The 26,928-nt window shown below is 45.0% G+C and overlaps 1 protein-coding gene across 2 annotated transcripts in view; it reads right to left on the reverse strand.

The window, feature by feature from the left end:
- Window positions 1–26,928, reverse strand: part of usp3 (ubiquitin specific peptidase 3) — a 98,691-nt gene that overhangs the window by 59,411 nt on the left and 12,352 nt on the right. For both annotated transcript variants that reach the window (XM_065002830.1, XM_065002829.1), the window contains 7 exons: window positions 25,227–25,308; window positions 22,668–22,750; window positions 21,185–21,298; window positions 16,764–16,877; window positions 14,643–14,861; window positions 5,913–6,022; window positions 5,734–5,814 (listed from right to left, as the gene is read on the reverse strand). In XM_065002830.1, the coding sequence (XP_064858902.1) occupies window positions 5,734–5,814; window positions 5,913–6,022; window positions 14,643–14,861; window positions 16,764–16,877; window positions 21,185–21,298; window positions 22,668–22,750; window positions 25,227–25,308 (803 nt within the window). The remainder of the gene's footprint in view (window positions 1–5,733; window positions 5,815–5,912; window positions 6,023–14,642; window positions 14,862–16,763; window positions 16,878–21,184; window positions 21,299–22,667; window positions 22,751–25,226; window positions 25,309–26,928) is intronic.

Here is a 26,928-nt window from a genome sequence, read left to right on the forward strand (position 1 = left end):
TGTACCCCACACACACAGATAATGGTCCCTCATCTCTGTACCCCACACACACAGATAATGGTCCCTCATCTCTGTACCCCACACACACAGATAATGGTAAGGTCCCTCATCTCTGTACCCCCACACACACAGATAATGGTCCCTCATCTCTGTACCCCACACACACAGATAATGGTCCCTCATCTCTGTACCCCACACACACAGATAATGGTCCCTCATCTCTGTACCCCACACACACAGATAATGGTAAGGTCCCTTAGTCGAGCAGTGCATTTCAAACACAGATTGAACGACAAAGACACCTATTGGTAGATAGGTAAAAAAAAAATATACACTTTGAAAATATCTCCCCGGAGAGGAAGGAACCCAGTCAGAGATTTCACCATGAGGCCAATGGTGACTTTAAAACAGTTAAGAGTTTAATGGCTGTGATAGGAGAAAACTGAGGATGAATCAACAACATTGTAGTTACTCCACAATTACTAACCTAAATTACAGAGTTTAATGGCTGTGATGGGAGGAAACTGAGGATGGATCAACAACATTGTAGTTACTCCACAATTACTAACCTAAATTACAGAGTGAAAAGAAGGAAGCCTGTACAGAATAAAAATAGTACAAAACATGCATCCTGTTTGCAATAAAAGGCACTAAAGTAAAACTGGGGCCAAGAAACTAACTTTATGTATTGAATACAAAGTGTTATGTTTGGGGCAAAGCCAACAACATCACTGAGGACCTCTTCATATCTTTAAGCATGGTGGTGGCTGCATCATGTTATGGGTATGCTTGTCATCATTAAGGACTAGGGAGTTTAAGGATAAAAATAAAATACAGCTATAAGCAAAATCCCAGAGTAAAACCTGGTTCAGTCTGCTCTCCACCAAACACTGGGAGATGAATTCACCTTTCAGCAGGTCAAAAACCTAAAACACAAGGCCAAATCTACACTGGGAGATGAAGTCACCTTTCAGCAGTACAATAACCTAAAACACAAGGCCAAATCTACACTGGGGTTGCTTCCCAAGAAAACATTGAATGTTCCAAAGTGGCCTAGTTGCAGTTCTGACTTAAAATCAGCAATACTTGAAAATGGCTGTCTAGCAATGATCAACAGCCAACTTGACAGAGCTTGAATTCTTTAAAGAATAATGTGCAAATATTGTACAATCCAGGTGTGCAAAGCTCATAGAGACTTACCCAGAAAGACTGAGGGATATGAATACATTCTGAAAGAAATTTAGCCGCTACATACAAGCACCATACTAGGAGCTATATGTAGTGAATATATATATAGTTGAAGTCAGAAGTTTACATACACTTCAGTTGGAGTCATTAAAACTCATTTTTCAACCACTCCACAAATTTCTTGTTAACAAACTATAGTTTCTGCAAGTCGGTTAGGACATCTACTTTGTGCATGACACAAGAAATGTTTCCAACAATTGTTTAGACAGATTATTTCACATAATTTACTGTATCACAATTCCAGTGGGTCAGAAGTTTACATACACTAAGTTGACTGTGCCTTTAAACAGCTTGGAAAAATCCAGAAAATGATGTCATGGCTTTAGAAGCTTCTGATAGGCTAATTGACATAAATTGAGTCAATTGGAGGTGTACCTGTGGCTGTATTTCAAGGCCTACCTTCAAACTCAGTGCCTCTTTGCTTGACATCATGGGAAAATCAAAAGAAATCAGCCAAGACCTAAAAAAATTGTAGACCTCCACAAGCCTGGTTCATCCTTGGGAGCAATTTCCAAATGCCTGAAGGTACCACGTTCATCTGTACAAAGAATAGTACTCAAGTATAAACACCATGGGAGCACGCAGCCGTCATACCGCTCAGGCAGGAGACGCATTCTGTCTCCTAGAGATGAACGTACTTTAGTGCGAATCAATCCCAGAACAACAGCAAAGGACCTTGTGAAGATGCTGGAGGAAACAGGTACAAAATAAATCTATATCCACAGAGTCCTATATCGACATGACCTGAAAGGCCACTCAGCAAGGAAGAAGCCACTGCTCAAAAACCGCAATTAAAAATCCAGACTAGGGTTTGCAACTGCACATGGGGACAAAGATCGTACTTTTGAGGAATGTCTGGTCTGATGAAACAAAAATAGTACTGTTTGGCCATAATGACCATTGATTGTTATGTTTGTTTGAAAAAGGGGGAGGCTTGCAAGCTGAAGAACACCATCCCAACCGTGAAGCACGGGTGTGGCAGCATCATGTTGTGGGGGTGCTTTGCTGCAGGAGGGACTGGTGCACTTCACAAGATAGATGACATCATGAGGGAGGAAAATGTTGTGGATATATTGAAGCAACATCTCAAGACATCAGTCAGGAAGTTAAAGCTTGGTTGCAAATGGGTCTTCCAGATGGACAATGACCCCAAGCATACTTCCAAATGGGTCTTCCAGATGGACAATGACCCCAAGCATACTTCCAAATGGGTCTTCCAGATGGACAATGACCCCAAGCATACTTACAAAGTTGTTACAAAATGGCTTAAGGACAACAAAGTCAAGGTATTGGAGTGGCCATCACAAAGCCCTGACCTCAATCTTATACAAAATTTGTCAGCAGGAGGCCTACAAACCTGACTCAGTTACACCAGCTCTGTCAGGAGGCCTACAAACCTGACTCAGTTACACCAGCTCTGTCAGGAGGCCTACAAACCTGACTCAGTTACACCAGCTCTGTCAGGAGGCCTACAAACCTGACTCAGTTACACCAGCTCTGTCAGGAGGCCTACAAACCTGACTCAGTTACACCAGCTCTGTCAGGAGGCCTACAAACCTGACTCAGTTACACCAGCTCTGTCAGGAGGCCTACAAACCTGACTCAGTTACACCAGCTCTGTCAGGAGGCCTACAAACCTGACTCAGTTACACCAGCTCTGTCAGGAGGAATGGGCTTAAATTCAAGCTTGTGAAAGGCTACCCGAAATGTTTGACCCAAGTTAAACAATTTAAAGGTAATACTACCAAATACTTAGAGTGTATGTAAACTTCTGACCCACTGGGAATGTGATGAAAGAAATAAAAGCTGAAATAAATCACTCTACTATTATTGACATTTCACATTCTTAAAATAAAGTGGTGATTTTAACTGACCTAAAACAGGGATTTTTTACTAGGATTAAATGTCAGGAATTGTGACAAACTGAGTTTGTTATATATCTCTCTCTGTCTGGTCTAGTTCCTCAAAGTCCGAAGCTACATATATAGGCAGTCTGATGACCGACAAAGCATTATGACCTAAGAGACAGAACACTCATTATGACCTAAGAGACAGAGAACACTCATTATGACCTAAGAGACAGAACACTCATTATGACCTAAGAGACAGAACACTCATTATGACCTAAGAGACAGAGCACTCATTATGACCTAAGAGACAGAGAACACACATTATGACCTAAGAGACAGAGAACACACATTATGACCTAAGAGACAGAACACTCATTATGACCTAAGAGACCGAGAACACACATTATGACCTAAGAGACAGAACACTCATTATGACAGAGACCGAGAACACACATTATGACCTAAGAGACAGAACACTCATTATGACCTAAGAGACCGAGAACACACATTATGACCTAAGAGACAGAGAACACACATTATGACCTAAGAGACAGAACACGCATTATGACCTAAGAGACAGAGAACACTCATTATGACCTAAGAGACAGAACACTCATTATGACCTAAGAGACAGAACACGCATTATGACCTAAGAGACAGAGAACACTCATTATGACCTAAGAGACAGAACACTCATTATGACCTAAGAGACAGAACACTCATTATGACCTAAGAGACAGAACACTCATTATGACCTAAGAGACAGAGAACACGCATTATGACCTAAGAGACCGAGAACACACATTATGACCTAAGAGACAGAACACTCATTATGACAGAGACCGAGAACACACATTATGACCTAAGAGACAGAACACTCATTATGACCTAAGAGACCGAGAACACACATTATGACCTAAGAGACAGAACACGCATTATGACCTAAGAGACAGAACACTCATTATGACCTAAGAGACAGAACACTCATTATGACCTAAGAGACAGAGAACACTCATTATGACCTAAGAGACCGAGAACACGCATTTATGACCTAAGAGACAGAACACTCATTATGACCTAAGAGACAGAACACACATTATGACCTAAGAGACAGAACACTCATTATGACCTAAGAGACAGAACACTCATTATGACCTAAGAGACCGAGAACACACATTATGACCTAAGAGACAGAACACTCATTATGACCTAAGAGACAGAACACACATTATGACCTAAGAGACAGAACACTCATTATGACCTAAGAGACAGAACACTCATTATGACCTAAGAGACCGAGAACACACATTATGACCTAAGAGACAGAACACACATTATGACCTAAGAGACAGAACACTCATTATGACCTAAGAGACAGAACACACATTATGACCTAAGAGACAGAACACGCATTATGACCTAAGAGACAGAACACTCATTATGACAGAGACAGAGAACACACATTATGACCTAAGAGACCGAGAACACACATTATGACCTAAGAGACAGAACACACATTATGACCTAAGAGACCGAGAACACACATTATGACCTAAGAGACAGAACACTCATTATGACAGAGACAGAGCACTCATTATGACCTAAGAGACAGAACACTCATTATGACAGAGACAGAGAACACACATTATGACCTAAGAGACAGAACACTCATTATGACAGAGACAGAACACACATTATGACCTAAGAGACAGAGAACACTCATTATGACCTAAGAGACAGAACACTCATTATGACAGAGACAGAGAACACGCATTATGACCTAAGAGACAGAACACTCATTATGACCTAAGAGACAGAACACTCATTATGACCTAAGAGACAGAGAACACGCATTATGACCTAAGAGACAGAGAACACTCATTATGACCTAAGAGACAGAACACTCATTATGACCTAAGAGACAGAACACTCATTATGACCTAAGAGACAGAGAACACACATTATGACCTAAGAGACAGAGAACACACATTATGACCTAAGAGACAGAACACTCATTATGACCTAAGAGACAGAACACTCATTATGACCTAAGAGACAGAACACGCATTATGACCTAAGAGACAGAACACACATTATGACCTAAGAGACAGAACACTCATTATGACCTAAGAGACAGAACACACATTATGACCTAAGAGACAGAACACTCATTATGACCTAAGAGACAGAGAACACTCATTATGACCTAAGAGACAGAACACACATTATGACCTAAGAGACAGAACACTCATTATGACCTAAGAGACAGAACACTCATTATGACCTAAGAGACAGAGAACACATTATGACCTAAGAGACAGAACACACATTATGACCTAAGAGACAGAACACTCATTATGACCTAAGAGACCGAGAACACACATTATGACCTAAGAGACCGAGAACACTCATTATGACAGAGACAGAGCATATTAAACTACACCTATACATTTGGTTTACATCCATCACTGTTCAATAGAACATAACTCATCTTGTATGGGTAGTACAAGTACGCCCAGTCTACTCCTCAGTCATATGCATCTACAACAGAACAGGTGCAGGCAGTCTGACAACCAACAGCAGAATAGAGCTACAGTTGAGTACATTAGAGCATCAACGGTACAGTAGAACTCACCTCGTAACGTGCAGGTAGGACCAGGCTCTTGGTCCTTGGTTCTCTTGTGTCTGAACTGACTGGGAATATCCAGGGACAGATCTGGAGGCCAGGGGACATTTGGAATTTCTGTTAAGTTCCTGATTTGACCTTGAAATGGAATTGACCCCATGGGTGGACTGACAGTGGACGGGACTTACCAAGGAAAGGGTCAAACTTTCTAGACTCAGTCCCACAGATCAGGCAGTTGACTTCATTCTGTACAGAACGCCGACCAAATATAGACGTGACCACAGTAGAACTGCCGTTTCTGAAAAGACAAGCAGACTTCAGAGTAGCCGCATTCAGCAAGCTTCTCCAACGACCTAAGGACGGTGGAAACACATGTTCCTTTCAGCGGTGTTGATGACAGAAAACTCAGGCTCTATCCTCTCTCTCACATGACCGCAGCATTCAGCTGGACAGCATTCTCACTCAACAGACACCTTTTTATTTGAGGCCATTTTCATCTCTGTTTTAGCGTTTAGAAATTAAAGTAATTGATGCATCTATTCCCCCTCAAGTATTTGGACAAATTCAGTCAAGTTGATTTATTTTGGTCCCATATTACGTCACGCAACGACTCCAAAACTGGTGGCCCGTGGGCCAACTTTAGCCCACAGGTGATTTTATTTGGTCCCCCAAGTTGCGAGCAAGAAATTATAATGGACATAAGACTAAACAAACACCCGTAAATCAGCGACAAGTGATTTAAAATTTTGGAAATGTGTTCAAAAGTAATCCCACACATAAGAGACATATCGTATACGTTTTATTTTCATTTATTTAACCAGGCAAGTCAGTTAACAACAACTTGTTATTTACCAAGACGGCCTACCAAAAGACCTCCTGCAGGGACAGGATTAAATAAAAACATATAGGACAAGTGACCCGTATACAAATGTATACAAATGTGGTTTAAAAATAATGTTTTAGTCAAATATTATATCTGTCTGGGATTCTTGCAATTTGCAGTCCAAAAATGTATTGTAATTATGTTCAGGCCCCTTGACCATCCCCTCAGTTAAATATATATGTAAATACCTCTCGGCCCGTGGCTGAATTAGGCTGATGATCCCCTGGACGACATCACCACTAAGACATGCTAACCTCTCACCATTACAATAACAGGGGAGGTTAGCATTTTATATCATATCTCCAAGACATGCTAACCTCTCACCATAACAATAACAGGGGAGGTTAGCATTTTATATCATATCTCCAAGACATGCTAACCTCTCACCATAACAATAACAGGGGAGGTTAGCATTTTATATCATATCTCCAAGACATGCTAACCTCTCACCATTACAATAACAGGGGAGGTTAGCATTTTATATCATATCTCCAAGACATGCTAACCTCTCACCATTACAATAACAGGGGAGGTTAGCATACCCCCAGGACATGCTAACCTCTCACCATTACAATTACAGGGGAGATTAGCATACCCCCAAGACATACTAACCTCTCACCATTACAATAACAGCGGAGGTTAGCATTTTATATCATATCTCCAAGACATGCTAACCTCTCACCATAACAATAACAGGGGAGGTTAGCATTTTATATCATATCTCCAAGACATGCTAACCTCTCACCATTACAATAACAGGGGAGGTTAGCATTTTATATCATATCTCCAAGACATGCTAACCTCTCACCATTACAATAACAGGGGAGGTTAGCATACCCCCAGGACATGCTAACCTCTCACCATTACAATTACAGGGGAGATTAGCATACCCCCAAGACATACTAACCTCTCACCATTACAATAACAGCGGAGGTTAGCATTTTATATCATATCTCCAAGACATGCTAACCTCTCACCATAACAATAACAGGGGAGGTTAGCATTTTATATCATACCCCCAAGACATGCTAACCTCTCACCATAACAATAACAGGGGAGGTTAGCATTTTATATCATATCTCCAAGACATGCTAACCTCTCACCATTACAATAACAGGGGAGGTTAGCATTTTATATCATACCCCCAAGACATGCTAACCTCTCACCATTACAATAACAGTGGAGGTTAGCATTTTATATCATATCTCCAAGACATGCTAACCTCTCACCATTACAATAACAGGGGAGGTTAGCATTTTATATCATACCCCCAAGACATGCTAACTTCTCACCATTACCAATAACTGGGGAGGTTAGCATTTTATATCATACCTCCAAGACATGCTAACCTCTCACCATTACAATAACAGGGGAGATTAGCATACCCCCAAGACATGCTAACCTCTCACCATTACAATAACAGGGGAGATTAGCATACCCCCAAGATATGCTAACCTCTCACCATTACAATAACAGGGGAGGTTAGCATTTTATATCATACCCCCAAGACATGCTAACCTCTCACCATTACAATAACAGGGGAAGTTAGCATTTTATATCATATCTCCAAGACATGCTAACCTCTCTATATTACAATAACAGGGGAGGTTAGCATTTTATATCATACCCCCAAGACATGCTAACCTCCCACCATTACAATAACAGGGGAGGTTAGCATTTTATATCATATCTCCAAGACATGCTAACCTCTCACCATTACAATAACAGTGGAGGTTAGCATTTTATATCATATCTCCAAGACATGTTAACCTCTCACCATTACAATAACAGGGGAGATTAGCATACCCCCAAGACATGCTAACCTCTCACCATTACAATAACAGGGGATATTAGCATACCCCCAAGACATGCTAACCTCTCACCATTACAATAACAGGGCAGGTTAGCATTTTATATCATATCTCCAAGACATGCTATCCTCTCACCATTACAATAACAGGGGAAGTTAGCATTTTATATCATACCCCCAAGACATGCTAACCTCTCACCATTACAATAACAGGGGAGGTTAGCATTTTATATCATAACCCCTAAGACATGCTAACCTCTCTATATTACAATAACAGGGGAGGTTAGCATTTTATATCATATCTCCAAGACATGCTAACCTCTCACCATTACAATAACAGGGGAGGTTAGCATTTTATATCATATCTACAAGACATGCTAACCTCTCACCATTACAATAACAGGGGAGGTTAGCATTTTTGGAGGTTATTATATTTATGCCTCAGTAACTTTCTCACTCATCGTTATTCACGATTAATTCAGGATTATCCATAACCATGGTAGCACCCACATTAATGTAGAAGTGTTTAGAAACATTCTATTATTATATATAATAAAAGTGACTCCAAAATGACAATACATTTACCATTCATTTCTATTGGACACAAAGTAATCTGAAACTACCCAAACTAACCACGTCCAACCAGTTTGTAGTCACCAGCTTGATGTAGTCATTGCGTGATATGAATATGGGACCAAATACTAAACTTTTGACGACTTTAATACACTAAGTGAAATTGTCAAAATACTTATGACGCCTTTAAAAATGGGGGGGCACTAGACACAAAGTACCTTCATTTCTAAACAGTAAAACAGATATGAAAATACCCTCAAATTAAAAGGTGACATTCTATCCTGTCTATGGACCCTGACCTGCTGTTTTCAACTCTCTAGACAGCAGGAGGGGTAGAGATACTCCTAATGATCGGCTATGAAACCCTGACCTGCTGTTTTGGACTCTAGACAGCAGGAGGGGTAGAGATACTCCTAATGATCGGCTATGGACCCTGACCTGCTGTTCTCATCTCTCTAGACAGCAGGAGGGGTAGAGATACTCCTAATGATCGGCTATGAAACCCTGACCTGCTGTTTTCAAATCTCTAGACAGCAGGAGGGGTAGAGATACTCCTAATGATCGGCTATGAAACCCTGACCTGCTGTTCTCAACTCTCAAGACAGCAGGAGCGGTAGAGATACTCCTAATGATCGGCTATGAAACCCTGACCTGCTGTTCTCAACTCTCTAGACAGCAGGAGGGGTAGAGATACTCCTAATGATCGGCTATGAAACCCTGACCTGCTGTTCTCAACTCTCAAGACAGCAGGAGCGGGGGAGATACTCCTAATGATCGGCTATGAAACCCTGACCTGCTGTTTTCAACTCACCATCTAGACAGCAGGAGGGGTAGAGATACTCCTAATGATCGGCTATGGACCCTGACCTGCTGTTCTCAACTCTCTAGACAGCAGGAGGGGTAGAGATACTCCTAATGATCGGCTATGAAACCCTGACCTGCTGTTCTCAACTCTCTAGACAGCAGGAGGGGTAGAGATACTCCTAATGATCGGCTATGGACCCTGACCTGCTGTTTTGGACTCTAGACAGCAGGAGGGGTAGAGATACTCCTAATGATCGGCTATGAAACCCTGACCTGCTGTTTTCAACTCTCTAGACAGCAGGAGGGGTAGAGATACTCCTAATGATCGGCTATGGACCCTGACCTGCTGTTTCGCGACTCTAGACAGCAGGAGCGGTAGAGATACTCCTAATGATCGGCCATGAAACCCTGACCTGCTGTTTTCAACTCTCTAGACAGCAGGAGGGGTAGAGATACTCCTAATGATCGGCTATGAAACCCTGACCTGCTGTTTTGGACTCTAGACAGCAGGAGGGGTAGAGATACTCCTAATGATCGGCTATGAAACCCTGACCTGCTGTTTTCAAATCTCTAGACAGCAGGAGGGGTAGAGATACTCCCAATGATCGGCTATGAAACCCTGACCTGCTGTTTTCAACTCTCTAGACAGCAGGAGGGGTAGAGATACTCCTAATGATCGGCTATGAAACCCTGACCTGCTGTTCTCAACTCTCTAGACAGCAGGAGGGGTAGAGATACTCCTAATGATCGGCTATGAAACCCTGACCTGCTGTTCTCAACTCTCTAGACAGCAGGAGGGGTAGAGATACTCCTAATGATCGGCTATGAAACCCTGACCTGCTGTTCTCAACTCTCTAGACAGCAGGAGGGGTAGAGATACTCCTAATGATCGGCTATGAAACCCTGACCTGCTGTTTTCAACTCTCTAGACAGCAGGAGGGGTAGAGATACTCCTAATGATCGGCTATGAAACCCTGACCTGCTGTTCTCAACTCTCTAGACAGCAGGAGGGGTAGAGATACTCCTAATGATCGGCTTTATGAAACCCTGACCTGCTGTTTTCAACTCTCTAGACAGCAGGAGGGGTAGAGATACTCTAATGATCGGCTATGAAACCCTGACCTGCTGTTTTGGACTCTAGACAGCAGGAGGGGTTGAGATACTCCTAATGATCGGCTATGGACCCTGACCTGCTGTTTTGGACTCTTAGACAGAAGGAGGGGTAGAGATACTCCTAATGATCGGCTATGAAACCCTGACCTGCTGTTTTCAACTCTCTAGACAGCAGGAGGGGTAGAGATACTCCTAATGATCGGCTATGAAACCCTGACCTGCTGTTTTCAACTCTCTAGACAGCAGGAGGGGTAGAGATACTCCTAATGATCGGCTATGAAACTCTGACCTGCTGTTTTCAACTCTCTAGACAGCAGGAGGGGTAGAGATACTCCTAATGATCGGCTATGAAACCCTGACCTGCTGTTCTCAACTCTCTAGACAGCAGGAGGGGTAGAGATACTCCTAATGATCGGCTATGAAACCCTGACCTGCTGTTTTCAACTCTCTAGACAGCAGGAGGGGTAGAGATACTCCTAATGATTGGCTATGAAACTCTGACCTGCTGTTTTCAACTCTCTAGACAGCAGGAGGGGTAGAGATACTCCTAATGATCGGCTATGAAACCCTGACCTGCTGTTCTCAACTCTCTAGACAGCAGGAGGGGTAGAGATACTCCCAATGATCGGCTATGAAACCCTGACCTGCTGTTCTCAACTCTCTAGACAGCAGGAGGGGTAGAGATACTCCTAATGATCAGCTATGAAATCCTGACCTGCTGTTTTGGACTCTAGACAGCAGGAGGGGTAGAGATACTCCTAATGATCGGCTATGGACCCTGACCTGCTGTTTTGGACTCTAGACAGCAGGAGGGGTAGAGATACTCCTAATGATCGGCTATGGACCCTGACCTGCTGTTTTCAACTCTCTAGACAGCAGGAGGGGTAGAGATACTCCTAATGATCGGCTATGAAACCCTGACCTGCTGTTCTCAACTCTCTAGACAGCAGGAGGGGTAGAGATACTCCTAATGATCGGCTATGGACCCTGACCTGCTGTTTTGGACTCTAGACAGCAGGAGGGGTAGAGATACTCCTAATGATCGGCTATGAAACCCTGACCTGCTGTTTTCAACTCTCTAGACAGCAGGAGGGGTAGAGATACTCCTAATGATCGGCTATGGACCCTGACCTGCTGTTTCGCGACTCTAGACAGCAGGAGCGGTAGAGATACTCCTAATGATCGGCCATGAAACCCTGACCTGCTGTTTTCAACTCTCTAGACAGCAGGAGGGGTAGAGATACTCCTAATGATCGGCTATGAAACCCTGACCTGCTGTTTTGGACTCTAGACAGCAGGAGGGGTAGAGATACTCCTAATGATCGGCTATGAAACCCTGACCTGCTGTTTTCAAATCTCTAGACAGCAGGAGGGGTAGAGATACTCCCAATGATCGGCTATGAAACCCTGACCTGCTGTTTTCAACTCTCTAGACAGCAGGAGGGGTAGAGATACTCTAATGATCGGCTATGAAACCCTGACCTGCTGTTCTCAACTCTCTAGACAGCAGGAGGGGTAGAGATACTCCTAATGATCGGCTATGAAACCCTGACCTGCTGTTCTCAACTCTCTAGACAGCAGGAGGGGTAGAGATACTCCTAATGATCGGCTATGAAACCCTGACCTGCTGTTCTCAACTCTCTAGACAGCAGGAGGGGTAGAGATACTCCTAATGATCGGCTATGAAACCCTGACCTGCTGTTTTCAACTCTCTAGACAGCAGGAGGGGTAGAGATACTCCTAATGATCGGCTATGAAACCCTGACCTGCTGTTCTCAACTCTAGACAGCAGGAGGGGTAGAGATACTCCTAATGATCGGCTATGAAACCCTGACCTGCTGTTTTCAACTCTCTAGACAGCAGGAGGGGTAGAGATACTCCTAATGATCGGCTATGAAACCCTGACCTGCTGTTTTGGACTCTAGACAGCAGGAGGGGTAGAGATACTCCTAATGATCGGCTATGGACCCTGACCTGCTGTTTTGGACTCTCTAGACAGAAGGAGGGGTAGAGATACTCCTAATGATCGGCTATGAAACCCTGACCTGCTGTTTTCAACTCTCTAGACAGCAGGAGGGGTAGAGATACTCCTAATGATCGGCTATGAAACCCTGACCTGCTGTTTTCAACTCTCTAGACAGCAGGAGGGGTAGAGATACTCCTAATGATCGGCTATGAAACTCTGACCTGCTGTTTTCAACTCTCTAGACAGCAGGAGGGGTAGAGATACTCCTAATGATCGGCTATGAAACCCTGACCTGCTGTTCTCAACTCTCTAGACAGCAGGAGGGGTAGAGATACTCCTAATGATCGGCTATGAAACCCTGACCTGCTGTTTTCAACTCTCTAGACAGCAGGAGGGGTAGAGATACTCCTAATGATCGGCTATGAAACCCTGACCTGCTGTTTTCAACTCTCTAGACAGCAGGAGGGGTAGAGATACTCCTAATGATCGGCTATGAAACCCTGACCTGCTGTTCTCAACTCTCTAGACAGCAGGAGGGGTAGAGATACTCCCAATGATCGGCTATGAAACCCTGACCTGCTGTTCTCAACTCTCTAGACAGCAGGAGGGGTAGAGATACTCCTAATGATCAGCTATGAAATCCTGACCTGCTGTTTTGGACTCTAGACAGCAGGAGGGGTAGAGATACTCCTAATGATCGGCTATGGACCCTGACCTGCTGTTTTGGACTCTAGACAGCAGGAGGGGTAGAGATACTCCTAATGATCGGCTATGAAACCCTGACCTGCTGTTCTCAACTCTCTAGACAGCAGGAGGGGTAGAGATACTCCTAATGATCGGCTATGAAACCCTGACCTGCAGTTCTCAACTCTCTAGACAGCAGGAGCGGTAGAGATACTCCTAATGATCGGCTATGGACCCTGACCTGCTGTTTTCAACTCTCTAGACAGAAGGAGGGGTAGAGATACTCCTAATGATCGGCTATGAAACCCTGACCTGCTGTTTTCAACTCTCTAGACAGCAGGAGGGGTAGAGATACTCCTAATGATCGGCTATGAAACCCTGACCTGCTGTTTTCAACTCTCTAGACAGCAGGAGGGGTAGAGATACTCCTAATGATCGGCTATGGACCCTGACCTGCTGTTTTGGACTCTAGACAGCAGGAGGGGTAGAGATACTCTTAATGATCAGCTATGAAAACCCAACTGACATTTACTCCTGAGGTGGTGACTTGCTGCCCCCTCTACAACCACTGTGATTATTATTATTTGACCATGCTGGTCATCTCTGAACGTTTGAACATCTTGGCCATGTTCTGTTATAATCTCCACCCGGCACAGCCAGAAGAGGACTGGCCACCCCACATAGCCTGGTTCCTCTCTAGGTTTCTTCCTAGGTTTTGGCCTTTCTAGGGAGTTTTTCCCTAGGCACCGTGCTTCTACACCTGCATTGCTTGCTGTTTGGGGTTTTAGGCTGGGTTTCTGTACAGCACTTTGAGACATCAGCTGATGTAAGAAGGGCTATATAAATACATTTGATTGATTTGATTGAGTATACAGTCCAATGAATTGGTTTTACTGTTTAAATAAATAGGTAGGGGAGTGTACATGACTCAGTATGGTCTTGTCTGTCCTAGGCCATCTGCTGTGGTAAACATGCATCAGGGTTCAGCTTCTCTATCTGAAATCCAGATGCCATAGCCGGCCAATGGCTCCTGTACACGGAAACACCAGACAGACACTACTTCAGACGAGAAAGGAAGTTCTTACATGCAGCATTTCCCCCCCGCGGCGGGCAGTTTCCCCTCGTCCTGGGGCACCGGGAGCCCGTCTTGTGACAGAGTAGGGTCGTCTCCTGACACTTTAACAGAATCCGGTGGAACGGGGAGAGCGGGGTGCTTGGCTCCGTTCAGACCGCCCTGTAGTTCTCTATGGAGATGGTCCAGCAGGTAACGCATGAACTCATGAGCATCCTGCTGCTGGTACCCCCTGGGAACAACACAGGGTCAAGGGTCAAGGACATCAACATTACCGCTCAACACAGGGTCAAGGACATCAACGTTACCCCCTGGGAACAACACAGGGTCAAGGGTCAAGGACATCAACATTACCGCTCAACACAGGGTCAAGGACATCAACGTTACCCCCTGGGAACAACACAGGGTCAAGGGTCAAGGACATCAACATTACCGCTCAACACAGGGTCAAGGACATCAACATTACCACTCAACCCAGGGTCAAGGACATCAACATTACCACTCAACACATGGTCAAGGGTCAAGGACATCAACATTACCACTCAACACAGGGTCAAGGACATCAACATTACCACTCAACCCAGGGTCAAGGACATCAACATTACCACTCAACACATGGTCAAGGGTCAAGGACATCAACATTACCACTCAACACAGGGTCAAGGGTCAAGGACATCAACATTACCGCTCAACCCAGGGTCAAGGACATCAACATTACCACTCAACACAGGGTCAAGGACATCAACATTACCACTCAACACATGGTCAAGGGTCAAGGACATCAACATTACCGCTCAACCCAGGGTCAAGGACATCAACATTACCACTCAACACATGGTCAAGGGTCAAGGACATCAACATTACCACTCAACACAGGGTCAAGGACATCAACATTACCACTCAACCCAGGGTCAAGGACATCAACATTACCACTCAACACAGGGTCAAGGACATCAACATTACCACTCAACACAGGGTCAAGGACATCAACATTACCACTCAACACAGGGTCAAGGGTCAAGGACATCAACATTACCACTCAACCCAGGGTCAAGGACATCAACATTACCACTCAACCCAGGGTCAAGGGTCAAGGACATCAACATTACCACTCAACCCAGGGTCAAGGACATCAACATTACCACTCAACACAGGGTCAAGGACATCAACATTACCACTCAACACAGGGTCAAGGACATCAACATTACCGCTCAACACAAGGTCAAGGACATCAACATTACCACTCAACCCAGGGTCAAGGACATCAACATTACCACTCAACCCAGGGTCAAGGACATCAACATTACCACTCAACCCAGGGTCAAGGACATCAACATTACCGCTCAACACAGGGTCAAGGACATCAACATTACCACTCAACACAGGGTCAAGGACATCAACATTACCACTCAACACAGGGTCAAGGACATCAACATTACCACTCAACACAGGGTCAAGGGTCAAGGACATCAACATTACCACTCAACACAGGGTCAAGGACATCAACATTACCACTCAACACAGGGTCAAGGACATCAACATTACCGCTCAACACAGGGTCAAGGACATCAACATTACCACTCAACACAGGGTCAAGGACATCAACATTACCGCTCAACACAGGGTCAAGGACATCAACATTACCACTCAACACAGGGTCAAGGGTCAAGGACATCAACATTACCGCTCAACACAGGGTCAAGGACATCAACATTACCGCTCAACACAGGGTCAAGGACATCAACGTTACCGCTCAACACAGGGTCAAGGGTCAAGGACATCAACATTACCGCTCAACACAGGGTCAAGGACATCAACATTACCGCTCAACACAGGGTCAAGGACATCAACATTACCGCTCAACACAGGGTCAAGGACATCAACATTACCGCTCAACACAGGGTCAAGGGTCAAGGACATCAACATTACCACTCAACACAGGGTCAAGGACATCAACATTACCACTCAACACAGGGTCAAGGGTCAAGGACATCAACATTACCACTCAACACAGGGTCAAGGGTCAAGGACATCAACATTACCACTCAACACAGGGTCAAGGACATCAACATTACCGCTCAACACAGGGTCAAGGACATCAACGTTACCGAAATGAAGAGGTGTGTCATAGTACCTGAAGCTGGGCATGATTTTCCAGACAACGTAGAACAAAGAGTCAGGGCTGAAGGCTGTTGGGCCACCCTGCCACAGATAACACAGGGTCTTCCTCAACTCCTCCACCAAGGACCTGGGAAAACAGAGACAAACACTACTGTCAGGGGTCTTCCTCACTACCAAGGACCTGGGAAACAGAGACAAACACTACTGTCAATACCATACAGATAACACAGGGTCTTCCTCAACTCCTCCACCAAGGACCTGGGAAACAGAGACAAACACTACTGTCAATACCATACAGATAACACAGGGTCTTCCTCAACTCCTCCACCAAGGACCTGGGAAACAGAGACAAACATAGGACTACTGTCAATACCAGGAACCTCCAAGAGCACAACTCCTTCAGTTAAACATCCTCTGTGCTGCTCACCAACTCTAAACCAATCAGCATATGTTTTTGTGCAACAGTATGTTCTAAATCAAAGATGAATGCACAAAGTAAGAATATATGTTAGCTACATTAAAAAGCTAAGATAAAACATGTAGCCAAAGATTATAGGGTCCCCTAAGAAACACTTATCAACACTTTGGTTCCAACCCTGTCACAATAAATCCTCTCTGGCATTTCAATTCCTTGTCAAATCGCAATTCCAACATTTGGTTAAAAACAGGCCTATATATTGTTTGCCCATTTCATGCAGCTCTACATGCAGTGTAGAAATTCTCAAATGAGTGCAGGAAATGCAGAAACTGATGAATATAATTTAGGGTTGAAGTTGAACAGTATAAAACAATGAGAAAGGAGAAAGACTCATTGAAATCACTTACAATGTACAGTACCAGTCAAAAGTCTGGACACCTACACATAAGCCCCCCCCACACTATTTTCTACATTGTAGAATAATGAAGCCACCAAAACTAGCTTTGCACACTTGGCATTCTCTCAACCAGCGTCATGAGGTAGTCACCTGGAATGCATTTCAATTAACAGGTGTGCCTTGTTAAAAGTTCATTTATGGAATTTCTTTCCTTCTTAATGCGCTTTGAGCCAATCAGTTGTGTTGTGACACGGTAGAGTGGTATACAGAAGATAAGCAAATAAGGCTAAAGACCAAGCCCAAGAAACACGAGAAATGGACATTAGATATGTAGGAACTTCTTCAAGATACTTGGAAAAGCATTGTAGGTGAAGCTGGTTGAGAGAATACCAAGTGTGCAAAGCTGTCATCAAGGCACAGGGTGGCTACTTTGAAGAATCTAAAATATATTTTAGATTTGTTTAACACTTCTTCGCTTACTACATGATTCCATATGTGTTGTTTCATAGTTTTGCGGTCTTAAATAAAAGCCCTGGAATGAGTAGGTTTGTCCAAACGTTTGACTGGTACTGTATGTGTTGCCACCCTAGTGCCATGCGCTACTCATAAAGCACATTCACTTATATTATTCAAAAACATAAAATAACGTTAAATGTGTATTTTTATACCGTGATATGATATTTGGTCCATATCGCCCAGCGGTGTATTTTTATACCGTGATATGATATTTGGTCCATATCGCCCTACGGTGTATTTCTATACAGTGATATGATATTTGGTCCATATCGCCCTACGGTGTATTTTTATACAGTGATATGATATTTGGTCCATATCGCCCTACGGTGTATTTTTATATACAGTGATATTTTTATACCGATATTTGGTCCATATCGCCGTGATATGATATTTGGTCCATATCGCCCAGCGGTGTATTTTTATACCGTGATATGATATTTGGTCCATATCGCCCTACGGTGTATTTTTATACCGTGATATGATATTTGGTCCATATCGCCCAGCGGTGTATTTTTATACCGTGATATGATATTTGGTCCATATCGCCCAGCGGTGTATTTTTACATTTACATTTAAGTCATTTAGCAGACGCTCTTATCCAGAGCGACTTACAAATTGGTGCATTCACCTTATGACATCCAGTGGAACAGCCACTTTACAATAGTGCATCTAAATCTTTTAAGGGGGGGTGAGAGGGATTACTTTATCCTATCCTAGGTATTCCTTAAAGAATACCTATTTTTTTATCACTGTATAAAAATACACCGCTGGGCGATATGGACCAAATATCATATCACTGATATTTGGTCCATATCGCCCTACGGTGTATTTTTATACAGTGATATGATATTTGGTCCATATCGCCCAGCCCTACGGTGTATTTTTGGTGGGTAGGAAGTCCATTTAACCAGCCACGTTGGCAGATGGTTAGGGGACAACAGTGGGAGCATTTAACCAGCCACGATGGCAGACGGTCAGGGGACAACAGTGGGAGCATTTAACCAGCCACGTTGGCAGATGGTCAGGGGACAACAGTGGGAGCATTTAACCAGCCACGATGGCAGACGGTCAAGGGACAACAGTGGGAGCATTTAACCAGCCACGTTGGCAGATGGTCAGGGGACAACAGTGGGAGCATTTCACCAGCCACGTTGGCAGATGGTCAGGGGACAACAGTGGGAGCATTTAACCAGCCACGATGGCAGACGGTCAGGGGACAACAGTGGGAGCATTTAACCAGCCACGATGGCAGACGGTCAGGGGACAACAGTGGGAGCATTTAACCAGCCACGATGGCAGACGGTCAGGGGACAACAGTGGGAGCATTTAACCAGCCACGTTGGCAGATGGTCAGGGGACAACAGTGGGAGCATTTAACCAGCCACGATGGCAGACGGTCAGGGGACAACAGTGGGAGCATTTAACCAGCCACGATGGCAGACGGTCAGGGTACAACAGTGGGAGCATTTAACCAGCCACGATGGCAGACGGTCAGGGTACAACAGTGGGAGAATTTAACCAGCCACGATGGCAGACGGTCAGGGGACAACAGTGGGAGCATTTCACCAGCCACGATGGCAGACGGTCAGGGGACAACAGTGGGAGCATTTAACCAGCCACGATGGCAGACGGTCAGGGTACAACAGTGGGAGCATTTAACCAGCCACGATGGCAGACGGTCAGGGTACAACAGTGGGAGCATTTAACCAGCCACGATGGCAGACGGTCAGGGTACAACAGTGGGAGCATTTAACCAGCCACGATGGCAGACGGTCAGGGGACAACAGTGGGAGCATTTCACCAGCCACGATGGCAGACGGTCAGGGGACAACAGTGGGAGCATTTAACCAGCCACGATGGCAGACGGTCAGGGTACAACAGTGGGAGCATTTAACCAGCCACGATGGCAGACGGTCAGGGTACAACAGTGGGAGCATTTAACCAGCCACGATGGCAGACGGTCAGGGGACAACAGTGGGAGCATTTAACCAGCCACGATGGCAGACGGTCAGGGGACAACAGTGGGAGCATTTCACCAGCCACGATGGCAGACGGTCAGGGGACAACAGTGGGAGCATTTAACCAGCCACGATGGCAGACGGTCAGGGGACAACAGTGGGAGCATTTAACCAGCCACGATGGCAGACGGTCAGGGTACAACAGTGGGAGCATTTAACCAGCCACGATGGCAGACGGTCAGGGGACAACAGTGGGAGCATTTAACCAGCCACGATGGCAGACGGTCAGGGTACAACAGTGGGAGCATTTCACTCGTATTTGTGAATAAAATAGTCAAGTATGACCACATGTATAGCTAAATAAATGCTGCAGTAGCAGTTATCAAAGTATTTCTGCCATTTTGTTAAATAGCTGGTAAATGAATGGCACAAAAAAACTATATCCCACCTCGCGCTGCAACACAGCCTGGCTGGGTGCCGAGTGAGACATTTAATTTTTAGAAGGCATAAAAGTTGGGTCTAATTTACTCAAAACTAAAGTCTACTGAAGTGAGACTGTCCTCATGTTTCATGGCTACTTAGATTTTTGTTCACATGCTCAAGTGTTACGGTTTTCGGTGTAAATGTTTTATATTGGCTAGTAAAAATCTGCGTGGCCGGTGGATCTGCCTCAGTGGCTGGTGGACCAAAAATGTAGCTTCAGGCACTGCAAACACACACACACACGTAAGACCTTACACACACACACACACACACACACACTGGTGAGACCTTACACACACACACACACACACACAGAGAAGACCTTACACACTGGTGTCTCCCACACACACACACTAAGACCTTACACACTGGTGTCTCCCACACACACACACCAAGACCTTACACACTGGTGTCCCCCACACACACACACTAAGACCTTACACAGACACACACACACAGAGAAGACCTTACACACTGGTGTCTCCCACACACACACACTAAGACCTTACACACTGGTGTCTCCCACACACACACACCAAGACCTTACACACTGGTGTCTCCCACACACACACACCAAGACCTTACACACTGGTGTCCCCCACACACACACACCAAGACCTTACACACTGGTGTCCCCCACACACACACACGTAAGACCTTACACACTGGTGTCCCCCTGGCTGCGGGTGTGGTACATCCGACGCCCTGCAGTCTTCCCGCTCCGCAGCGCCACCGCTGGCAGCTCCATGAAATAACAGCTGAACTGCTGGATGTTGCTGGAATAGAAAGAGCTTCTTAACACCCAGCCTCTTTCCCCCCCAGCCCAGCCTCTTTCCCCCAGCCCAGCCCCTTTCCCCCAGCACAGCCCAGCCCCTTTCCCCCAGCCCAGGCTCTTCCCCCCAGCCCAGCCTCTTTCCCCCCCAGCCCAGCCTCTTTCCCCCCCAGCCCAGCCTCTTTCCCCCCCAGCCCAGCCTCTTTCCCCAGCCCAGCCCAGCCTCTTTCCCCAGCCCAGCCCAGCCTCTTTCCCCAGCCCAGCCTCTTTCCCCAGCCCAGCCTCTTTCCCCAGCCCAGCCCAGCCCTTTCCCCAGCCCAGCCTCTTTCCCCCCCAGCCCAGCCTCTTTCCCCCCAGCCCAGTCTCTTTCCCCCAGCCCAGCCTCTTTCCCCCCAGCCCAGCCTCTTTCCCCCAACACCCAGCCTCTTTCCCCCAGCCCAGACCTCTTTTCCCCCCAGAGGCCAGCTTGACCAAGACCCTGAGCCAGAGGCACCCAGACCTCTTCCCCCCAGAGGCCGGCCATGACCACAGACCCCTGAGCCAGAGGCCGGCCATGACCACAGACCCCTGAGCCAGAGGCCAGCCATGACCACAGACCCCTGAGCCAGAGGCCGGCCATGACCACAGACCCCTGAGCCAGAGGCCGGCCATGACCACAGACCCCTGAGCCAGAGGCCGGCCATGACCACAGACCCCTGAGCCAGAGGCTGGCCACACAACAGAGGCCATATAGAGGCCAGAACCAGAGCCTTAAGCCACACAGCTCACCTGAGTTCCAAACAGGGACCATAATGGGCCTTGGCTCACTTGAGGGACTTACCTGAGAGACTTACCTAAGCCTAACCACAACTCACCTGAGGGACTTACCTAAGCCTAACCACCACTCACCTGAGGGACTTACCAGAGACACTTACCTAAGCCTAACCACAACTCACCTGAGGGACTTACCAGAGACACTTACCTAAGCCTAACCACAACTCACCTGAGGGACTTACCTAAGCCTAACCACCACTCACCTGAGGGACTTACCAGAGACACTTACCTAAGCCTAACCACAACTCACCTGAGAGACTTACCTAAGCCTAACCACCACTCACCTGAGAGACTTACCTGAGACACTTACCTAAGCCTAACCACAACTCACCTGAGAGACTTACCTAAGCCTAACCACCACTCACCTGACTTAACTGAGACACTTACCTAAGCCTAACCACAACTCACCTGAGAGACTTACCTAAGCCTAACCACAACTCACCTGAGAGACTTACCTAAGCCTAACCACAACTCACCTGAGACACTTACCTAAGCCTAACCACAACTCACCTGAAGGACAACTCACCTGAGACACTTACCTAAGCCTAACCACAACTCACCTGAGAGACTGCAGGATGGCGTTCATAAAGCATGTGTTGCCTAGGTTACGTAATCCCATGGCAGAGAGAGCAGAGGCGCCACCCTGAGAGGAAGGAGAGAGACCATAGTTGAGCCATTATGAAGCAACAGTGCACACAGACAGGGCCACTGCCATTCCTCTATTAGAAGGGTTACAGAAGTTGGGGCGGCCATCATAAGTAGTCTGAGGGTGTCAAAGCAGCAACATGACAGCTAGACTGTTTAGAGAACAGTCAGTCTGGGGTCTACAGCAGCTAGACTGTTTAGAGAACAGTCAGTCTGGGGTCTACATCAGCTAGACTGTTTAGAGAACAGTCAGTCTGGGGTCTACATCAGCTAGACTGTTTAGAGAACAGTCAGTCTGGGGCCTACAGCAGCTAGACTGTTTAGAGAACAGTCAGTCTGGGGTCTACAGCAGCTAGACTGTGTTTAGAGAACAGTCAGTAGGGCTGGGCGATATGGACCAAATATCATATCACAGTCTAAACTGGTAGCCATTTGGGTCGTCACAGTCTAAACTGGTAGCCATTTGGGTCGTCACCGTCTAAACTGGTAGCCATTTGGGTCGTCACAGTCTAAACTGGTAGCCATTTGGGTCGTCACAGTCTATAAACTGGTAGCCATTTGGGTCGTCACAGTCTATAAACTGGTAGCCATTTGGGTCGTCACAGTCTATAAACTGGTAGCCATTTGGGTCGTCACAGTCTATAAACTGGTAGCCATTTGGGTCGTCACAGTCTATAAACTGGTAGCCATTTGGGTCGTCACAGTCTATAAACTGGTAGCCATTTGGGTCGTCACAGTCTATAAACTGGTAGCTATTTGGGTCGTCACAGTCTATAAACTGGTAGCCATTTGGGTTGTCAGTCTAAACTGGTAGCCATTTGGGTTGTCGCGATATTACGGTAATATCATTGATGACCGACAGCCATCGTCGATGGTGACGACATCGTGATGTGACAGACAACAGTCTAACCTAATCGAACCTGACTGGCGCTGGGCAGTAAAGAGCACCAGTGACAGTCAGGGTAACTCATCCTATTGGCTATTTGCTGTCCAATCAGAAAAGATTGTCTATGCATCAGAGACGGAGAAATAGAAACAAACTATTCATGTATTTTAATGTAACACTTAAAAACGTACGCTATATTCCCTTCTCTTCCCATTTGATTGGCTATGAATATGACTCAGTCTTTCATTGGTTTATGACTGCATGGCTTTCTCCAGATCAAACTGTGGGACACATCTCAGCCAAAAAAAGTTGACTCAAGATAGCCAAAAAGCACCTGGATGATCATTAAAACTCTTGGAAGAATATTCTACGGACAGAGGAGTCAAAAGTATAACATTTTTGACGACATGAGTCCCATTATGCCTGGTGAAAAACCAAACGCTGCATTCCACAGGAAGAATCTTATAGCAACGGTAACACATGGTGGTGGTAGTAGTGTGAGGGTTTGAGGAGGCTTTGCTGCCTCAGGACCTGGACGACTTAATATAGAAGGAACCATGAATTCTGCCCTGCATCAGAGAATGTCAATCCATCAGTCTGGGAGGTGATGCTGAAGCCTGCTTGGTCATGCAGCAAGACAACGATCCAAAACAATTAAGTCCAAATGAAAATGGTTAAGAAGCAACAAATTTGAAGTTTAGGAACGGCTTAGTCAAAGTCCAGACCTAACCCCAATAGAGATGTTGTGGCAGGACATGAAACGACCAGTTCATGATTGAAAACCAACAAATGTTGCTGAGTTAAAGCAGTTCTGCATGAAAGAGTTGGCCACAATTCCTTCAGAGACATTAGACTGATCAACAACTACCGGAAGTGTTTGGTTGGTCCACAACTACCGGAAGTGTTTGGTTGGTCCACAACTACCGGAAGTGTTTGGTTGGTCCACAACTACCGGAAGTGTTTGGTTGGTCCACAACTACCGGAAGTGTTTGGTTGGTCCACAACTACAGGAAGTGTTTGGTTGGTCCACAACTACAGGAAGTGTTTGGTTGGAGTCATTGCAGCTAAAGGTGGAACAACCAGTTATTGAGTGTAAAGTGGGCAATTACTTTTTCCACACAGGGGCATTTGGGTGCTGCAATTACTTTTTCCACACAGGGGCATTTGGGTGCTGCAATTACTTTTTCTTATAGCTTTGTTATTTAAATAAATATGTCATTGTTGTTTTATTTGTTCACTCAGGTTCCCGTGATCTAATATTAGATGTTGGTTTAAGATCGGATAATAAGCAAAAGTAGAGAAAGTAAATACTTTACTAAACATACAGAATTATTTTAAGGACAAACCAAGGATAATTCAGCCATTTGATTTAGAATTTTAAAGACCACTTGAAGGATAAAAAAAATATATATATATAAAATATGTATTATTATCTATTGGGCCATAGAAACACATTGCATAACAGAGTCACTACATCCTATAAAACAATCTAAAGGAAGTCTGTATCTGGAGAGATATAAGATCAGGAAACATCTCGTTTTTACATCTGGCAAATAAAACCAATCAATCGATCGTGTGGAACACTCACATTGTCCTTCAACAGTTTACCGGTAGGAGAGTTGCTTTCCAGAAGTTTCCTCTTTGTCCGTCTGTCAACAGCCAGCGGAGAGCTGTAGAATAACAATTATATAATATATTATATATAATAACATTCACAGCGTTATAATTAAGCCATAATACCCGAGGGGGGTGTGGTATGTGGTCAATATACCACGGCCAAGGGCTGATGTTAAGCACGACAACGCGGAAGTGCCTGGATACAGCCCGTAGCCGTGGTATATTTGGCCACATACCACAAACCCCTGAGGTGCCTTATTGCTATTATAAACTGGTTACCAATGTAATTAGAGCAGTAAAAATACATGTTTATGTCATACCCGTAGTATACGGTCTGATATACCATGGCTGTCAGCCAATCAGCATTCAGGGCTCGAACCACCCAGTTCATAATGTAAATTATATCAGTTATATCAGACGAGAGCTTCTCTGTCGGTCAACAGCCAATGGAGAACTGTCCCAAATGTCCCAAATGTGTCCCAAATGGCACCCTCTATCAGGGATTATCAACTAGATCTATCATTAATGATAAGTAGGCTTGTGTAGAATAGGGGCTGTGTCCCAAATGACACCCTCTATCAGGGATTATCAACTAGATCTATCATTAATGATAAGTAGGCTTGTGTAGAATAGGGGCTGTGTCCCAAATGGCACCCTCTATCAGGGATTATCAACTAGATCTATCATTAATGATAAGTCTGTGTCCCAAATGACACCCTCTATCAGGGATTATCAACTAGATCTATCATTAATGATAAGTAGGCTTGTGTAGAATAGGGGCAAATGGCACCCTCTATCAGGGATTATCAACTAGATCTATCATTAATGATAAGTAGGCTTGTGTAGAATAGGGGCTGTGTCCCAAATGGCACCCTCTATCAGGGATTATCAGGGATTATCAACTAGCTGATAAGTAGGCTTGTGTAGAATAGGGCTGTGTCCCAAATGACACCCTCTATCAGGGATTATCAACTAGATCTATCATTAATGATAAGTAGGCTTGTGTAGAATAGGGGCTGTGTCCCAAATGGCACCCTCTATCAGGGATTATCAACTAGATCTATCATTAATGATAAGTAGGCATTAATGAAATGGCACCCTCTAGGGATTATCAACTAGATCTATCATTAATGATAAGTAGGCTTGTGTAGAATAGGGCTGTGTCCCAAATGATAAGTAGGCTTGTGTAGAATAGGGGCTGTGTCCCAAATGACACCCTCATCAGGGATTATCAACTAGATCTTATCTGTGTCCCAAATGGCACCCTATCAGATCTATCATTAATGATAAGTAGGCTTGTGTAGAATAGGGGCTGTGTCCCAAATGGCACCCTCTATCAGGGATTATCAACTAGATCTATCATTAATGATAAGTAGGCTTGTGTAGAATAGGGGCTGTGTCCCAAATGGCACCCTCTATCAGGGATTATCAACTAGATCTATCATTAATGATAAGTAGGCTTGTGTAGAATAGGGGCTGTGTCCCAAATGGCACCCTCTATCAGGGATTATCAACTAGGATAAGATTAGAATCAAATGGCACCCTCTATCAGGGATTATCAACTAGATCTATCATTAATGATAAGTAGGCTTGTGTAGAATAGGGGCTGTGTCCCAAATGACACCCTCTATCAGGGATTATTAACTAGATTCAGCCATGAGACTAGTTTCTTT

The sequence above is a fragment of the Oncorhynchus nerka genome, linkage group LG17, assembly GCF_034236695.1.
Source record: "Oncorhynchus nerka isolate Pitt River linkage group LG17, Oner_Uvic_2.0, whole genome shotgun sequence".
Taxonomy (NCBI): domain Eukaryota; kingdom Metazoa; phylum Chordata; class Actinopteri; order Salmoniformes; family Salmonidae; genus Oncorhynchus; species Oncorhynchus nerka.